Here is a 5,725-nt window from a genome sequence, read left to right on the forward strand (position 1 = left end):
GTGGATTTCTGAGTTCGAGGCCAGCCTGGTCTACAGAGTGAGTTCCAGGACAGCCAGGGCTACACAGGGAAAACCCTGTCTCAAAAAAAACCAACCCCCCCCCCCAAAAAAAAAGTGTGCCCACCATGCCCAGCAGGTTGTGTGGTTTTCAAGAACTCTCCAGGTAGGACAGGCTTTCCTGTCCAGCAGTACTCAGGAGGCAGAAGCAAGATCAGAGGTTCTGGGTCCGCCGGGGCCTCACGAGGAAGGCGCTCTCTCCTGATAGGGTTCTCCTCCACCAAACAAACAGATACACGAAGTTTCCTAATGTTTCTGATAAGCAGTGGGTGTGGGAGGCACAGAGGTCCTTGTGCTCAGGGATGAGCATTAGGGGAGCCAGGAATGTTTACAACACGGGGTTGTCTCTTCACAGGGAGAGATGTGTCACCCAGAAGGTTGGGAACGGACATAGTTAATATCCTGGTGACTTTTGCACTATCCGTGTGGCTGAGACCACACCGGACCCTCCCCAACACCCTCATCTTGGGCTTGTTTTCGTAGTTGAACCTTTGCAAAAGACATTACTTGTACGTTCCAAGGAGTTGTCATGTCTTAAGCTGTTTTGCACACAGGATTGAGTTCACTGTCACCAGGAAACTTCACCACATTGCACTGTGCTTAATTAACTATGCCTAAAATAAACTAGTCGGGGTCAGACTCTCAGTGTGAACCAGCACCGGCTACGGAGTCATGTTGGACCGAACTATCTTCTTACGGCCCATGGATTGTTACCCAGCTGGCTGCAGTGGGGTTAGACAGTTACTCTCTTCAGGAATCTGAAAGATGGTCTCAGGAAACCACACGTGTTTGATAAGCCTGTGGGCCCTGTGGAAGCTCACGGGGTGCTGACACAGCTCAGATGTTGCTTCTGGCTCTCTCGGGGGAGCACTGCCACGGGCAGGTGACTTCACCTCTCTGTCTTCTTTCCCCACCTATGGATGGGGGTGGGGACGTCCTGGATGACACACACTTGGGCCGAGGTGCCTAGCGTATGCTCTGGCCTAAGCGCTTATCTTAATCTCCCTGGACATACACAGCAATCGCCATCCCGCAGTCTATAGAGGTACAGAGCTATAGGACAGAATGGGATCGATCCAACCCAGCCCATTCGTTCAGCACCATGACCTCCCAGGAGGGTCACAGGCTAACTGGAGACCCTTGGGATACACCATTTAGTGTGAGAATTAAGGTACCCTGGGAGTGAGTTTCTAAATCTACAGACCTGCGTTCTTTCCTGAGAACAGGAGGGTAGGAAGAAAGCTGAGGATGGGGGACGGATCTGGCCCTTATGTTCCTGGGTGACAGTTTCTGACCTCATCTTGTTCCTAGCCTGTTCCTGCAATCAGCATGCCCGCCGCTGCCGATTCAACTCCGAGTTATTCAGGTTGTCAGGTGGCCGTAGTGGGGGTGTGTGTGAGCGGTGCCGCCACCACACAGCTGGGCGGCACTGTCACTACTGCCAGCCAGGGTTCTGGAGGGACCCGAGCCAGCCCATCACTAGTCACAAGGCATGCAGGGGTGAGTGTGGCCTGAAGCCAAGCCGAAGGGAAAAGGACAGAGCTAGGATTCTGTAATGGCAGGTACGGAGGTGGGTGTGAAGGAGGCGGCTGGAGTTTAGATTGTCGGGTTTGGGGATCAGGACGTGGATTTTGTAGGGAGCCTATTGGCCCCGAGTAACTCTTTGGTTTTGTCACAAAGCCTGCCAGTGCCACCCAATTGGAGCAACGGGAGGGATGTGCAACCAGACCAGTGGCCAGTGCTCCTGCAAGTTAGGGGTCACGGGCCTGACATGCAATCGCTGTGGTCCTGGCTACCAGCAGAGCCGCTCACCCAGGATGCCCTGCCAACGTGAGTCCTATAGCGCATGAAGCCGAAGGTCCTGAACTCAGGTGGGGGGAGATGGCATCCAGGTCTCAGGGGACAACTGCACTGAGTGGCTTTGGCTTTTGGGTGGCAGTGGATGAACTCTGAATCTTATGAGAATTTGAGTTGGAAACTACAGACTCTTCAATCCTGGAAAGAAGGCCGAGGTTTTGGACTCCTTGTTCTTACAAGGGAAGGGGTGGGTCCTGGTGAGGGGACAGGATGGCTGTACCTGGAGAGTCACATACATGCCTGGATTCCTCCTGCTGATTCCTAGAGTTTAAGGTGCATTTCTCCTCTGGTCTGACAGGAATTCCAGAGGCAACGACTACCCCTGCTACTACTCCTGTTGCATCTCGATCAGGTAAGAGGCTGGCACAGACAGTCCCAGCAGCAAAGTGGGTCTGGGATGGGATGACTGGGTCCAGAGGGTACCCAGCCTATCTTTGTTTGGTTTCATTTTGTTTTGTTATGTTTGTTTGTTTGTTTGTTTGGGGGTTTTTTGAGACAGGGTTTTTCCCTAGTGGTACTTGGCCTGTAGACCAGGTTGGCCTTGAACTCAGAGACTGGCCTGCCTTTGCCTCCCAAGTGCTGGGATCAGAGGTATGTGCCACCATGACTGGCCCTCCAGCCCTTCTTGAGGGTGCAGACAGTCCAGCTGTTTGTGGAAATGGGGAGGGGAGACAGGCTGTGGTCCAGGCCACGGGAGCCCACTGCAGAGAGCACGACCCTCTCCAGATCCACAGTGTCAAGGCTATTGCAATGTCTCCGTCAGCAGTGTGCACATGAGCCTTCAGAGATACTGTCAGCAGGATTATGGTAAGTGAGAGAGAAAAACAGGCCTGCCTTCTCCCCATCCTTATTATAAATGGGAAAGGTTGTTAGACCCTAAAGGGCTGTTCTTCACCAGACAATGTTGTCTGAGACAGAACAGCAGACAATGGTGGGAGAAGTCCCTGTTTCCCGTGTCTTCTGGTCCCCCATACTCTCACAGTTGCTGTGCATCCTGTCCTTGAGCCTGACCTCTCTGAGAGCTGGAAGGAGAGGAGGGAGGGCAATGAGGAGAAGGCCCTGCCATATCCCGTGTTCCTTCCAGTCTCAGATCTGAGCCTTCGCCCCCCCCCTCCCCATCCGTGCACAGCAGCGCCCAATCCTGAGGCCCACGAACTCAGCTCTCAGATGCTCAGGTCTAGCCAGAACCGTACAAACCACTCCTAGTCACCGCTTTCTATCCTGGGGCATGGGCTGCTTCGCCCTCAGGATCAACTGACTTCAGTGTCACCCGTCTTTGAGGTGGGGCTTCTCCCACCCACAGATCTGCCTTGCTAGCCAGCGCCTAACCCCGAGGTCTTCCTGACCCTCCCCACCACAGCACTGATTCACAGTAGCGCGACATCCGAGTCTCAGGCCTTCGCACTCAGTTCATTCTTTGGAGCGGTTTACCCTGGAGCCCTTCTGACAAGGCCCCCCTCTCCTGAGGCCCCCACTCCTGGGAACCATCTCACTGTGTAACACTAATGCTCTGGGCTCAGCTTAGCGTGCTGGTGCAGACTCAAAGCCTTCAGTTCTCAGGGGGCTGAGGCAGGGGGGTGTCAGTGACTTCTGGGTCTGCTTAGGCTACAGAGTGAGTTCTAGGCCAGCGCCAACATTTTAGTGAGATTTGAGTGAAACCCTGGAATCTTGAGGCTACCGTTAATAGGAACACGACTCCAGGAGTGCCAGCCAGCATTATCTGAAGCCTTTAGGATGTTCTCCCTGACTGACCTCTGCTGAGCATCCCTCTGGACCTCTGCCCCCCTCACCCTTCTTCATTTACCATAACCCTGAAAACCCTGCTTCACATACTCTTCCTGATCCCATTTTTGGGCACCCCTCCCCCCATTTCCCACTCTCCACCCCCCCATGTCCTGCAACTCACATAGCCCTTACAACCATGATCTTGAATTTCTCCCCTCCCCCACTTCACATACCACTGGCGCCCACCATCCTAGACCACAACACATCTTCTTCCCACCTTTGATCCTGGCCTCCCTTTAGACCAGTGGTTCTCAACCTTCCAAATGTGGTTCCTCCTGTGGTGGTGACCCCTCAACCATAAAATTATTCTCCTTGCTACTTCATCAACTGTAATGTTACTGTTATGAATCGCAACGTAAATATCTGTTTTCCCATGGTCCAGGGAGACCACTGTGAAAAAGATCAGTAGGCCCGCAGGGGGGTCGCGCGACCCACAAGCTTAGAACCACCAACCTAGGCTCTTGCCTGCCCCTTCCCACCGCCACACGACGACGGGTGTCATCTCCATCAGGCCTGCCCTCCTCAGGGCCAGCCTCCCACTTGCCTGATATGGCGTCGTCGTCTTCCCTCAGTTCTGCACGCCCAGGTGGCAGAGTCCGCACAGGTTTCAGCAGCGTCCTCGTCGTCCTCGACGTCATCATCGTCGTCGTCGTCGCCGCCGCCGTCTGAGGCGGTGGGCCCCGAGTGGTGGCGGCTGGCCGTGCACGTGCTCGCTGTGTTCAAACAGCGTGCGTGGCCCGTGCGCCGCGGCGGCCAGGAGGCCTGGGTGCCCCGTGCTGACCTGACCTGCGGCTGCCTGCGCCTGCGCCCTGGCGCTGACTACCTCCTGCTGGGCCGTGCTGCGGAGACCCACGACGACGACAACGACGACCCTGCGCGCCTCATCCTGAACCGCCACGGCCTCGCGCTGCCCTGGAGGCCACGGTGGGCCCGGCCGCTGCGGCGGCTGCAACAGAAGGAGCGCGGTGGCGCCTGCCGAGGCCTGCTGCCACCCACAGGGAGCCCTGGGCCCAGGAACTAAAGTGAGCGACTAATGTAAGGTGTGAGTCCCCAGAGCCAATCAGAAGCTGCAGCGCCCGCCCGTGCCGCCACTCCACACGTGACACTGCCTACGTTGGGACTGGAAGTGACTGCTTGGATCTGTGAGCCTTATAGGTTATTTGTCACAATAAAGGCTCATGTCTTGTGGAATCGTGTCTACAGATCACCACCCCCGAATCCGTGTCGGGAGGGTCTTTCCAAGGCAACCGGGAAAAGCCTTGATATGCCAAGCTTAAGCTCTAAATAAATTACCTGGGAGAGAGTGGCCAGTGTACTCGGAAGTGAAAAGACTCCCGTGGAGTCACTGGATTCTATTTAGATTTGTGTTGCTTGATGTTTAGCCAAGACAATAGACTAGGTATGGCTGGAAAGGGCAAGAAATTTGACAAAGGTGTCCAGTAGTCTCAGATCCAGAAAGTCTGGCATTTAGATACTTTATTATTCTGATGGGGAGGGGGGGGCTTCGACTATCACCTAGTCTTGAAATATAGTCTAGGTAGAGCCATGGTGGCCCAGTTCTCAGCACTTAGGAGGTGGCGGATCAGAAGTCCAGGGATTATTTAACAAGTGCAGTTTGAAACTGAAACCTATTAAGGCTTTGGAACAGGCCTGGCCCAGAGCAAGCACCCTATGAGTTTCCTGTTACTGTTTGACTACCCAGAGGCCTCCCTTCCTCTGTGAGCACTCTGACGGGGAAGGTCTTGCTAGGATACAGAGGTAGTGGGTGTTGAGGGCAGGGAGAGGGGGTTAAGGAAGTTCACAGGGGTTGTGGGAACCACCCAAGCTCCTGGAGCTCTGGCCTTGCTGCCTCCCACCCAAGAGCCTGCGTGTAGAAGATGAAAGCCCAGAGCAGGGAGAGCCTTATGTGTTCCTTGTGACTCAAACTTTGTTTCTAGCAGCCGAAGCAAATTGGTGTGAAATCCACATCTGTACCACTTGCCAACCAGGCCCTTCCCTTCCCTTCCCTTCCCTTCCCTTCCCTTCC

The 5,725-nt window shown here is 54.7% G+C and overlaps 1 protein-coding gene across 4 annotated transcripts in view; it reads left to right on the forward strand.

The window, feature by feature from the left end:
* Ntn5 (netrin 5) overlaps positions 1–4,720 on the forward strand; it is a 10,192-nt gene extending 5,472 nt beyond the window's left edge. For 2 of the 4 annotated variants that reach the window (XM_029548145.1, XM_021220425.1), the window contains exons 3-7: positions 1,369–1,557; positions 1,738–1,887; positions 2,213–2,266; positions 2,641–2,721; positions 4,272–4,720. In XM_029548145.1, the coding sequence (XP_029404005.1) occupies positions 1,369–1,557; positions 1,738–1,887; positions 2,213–2,266; positions 2,641–2,721; positions 4,272–4,720 (923 nt within the window). Of the gene's footprint in view, positions 1–1,368; positions 1,558–1,737; positions 1,888–2,212; positions 2,267–2,640; positions 2,722–3,467; positions 3,527–4,271 lie in introns of all 4 variants that reach the window. The other 2 variants (XM_021220417.1, XM_021220409.1) reach the window with 2 other exon arrangements.
* Positions 4,721–5,725: the final 1,005 nt, after the last annotated feature.

Source organism: Mus pahari, chromosome 1 (assembly GCF_900095145.1).
Source record: "Mus pahari chromosome 1, PAHARI_EIJ_v1.1, whole genome shotgun sequence".
Classification (NCBI taxonomy): Eukaryota; Metazoa; Chordata; class Mammalia; order Rodentia; family Muridae; genus Mus; species Mus pahari.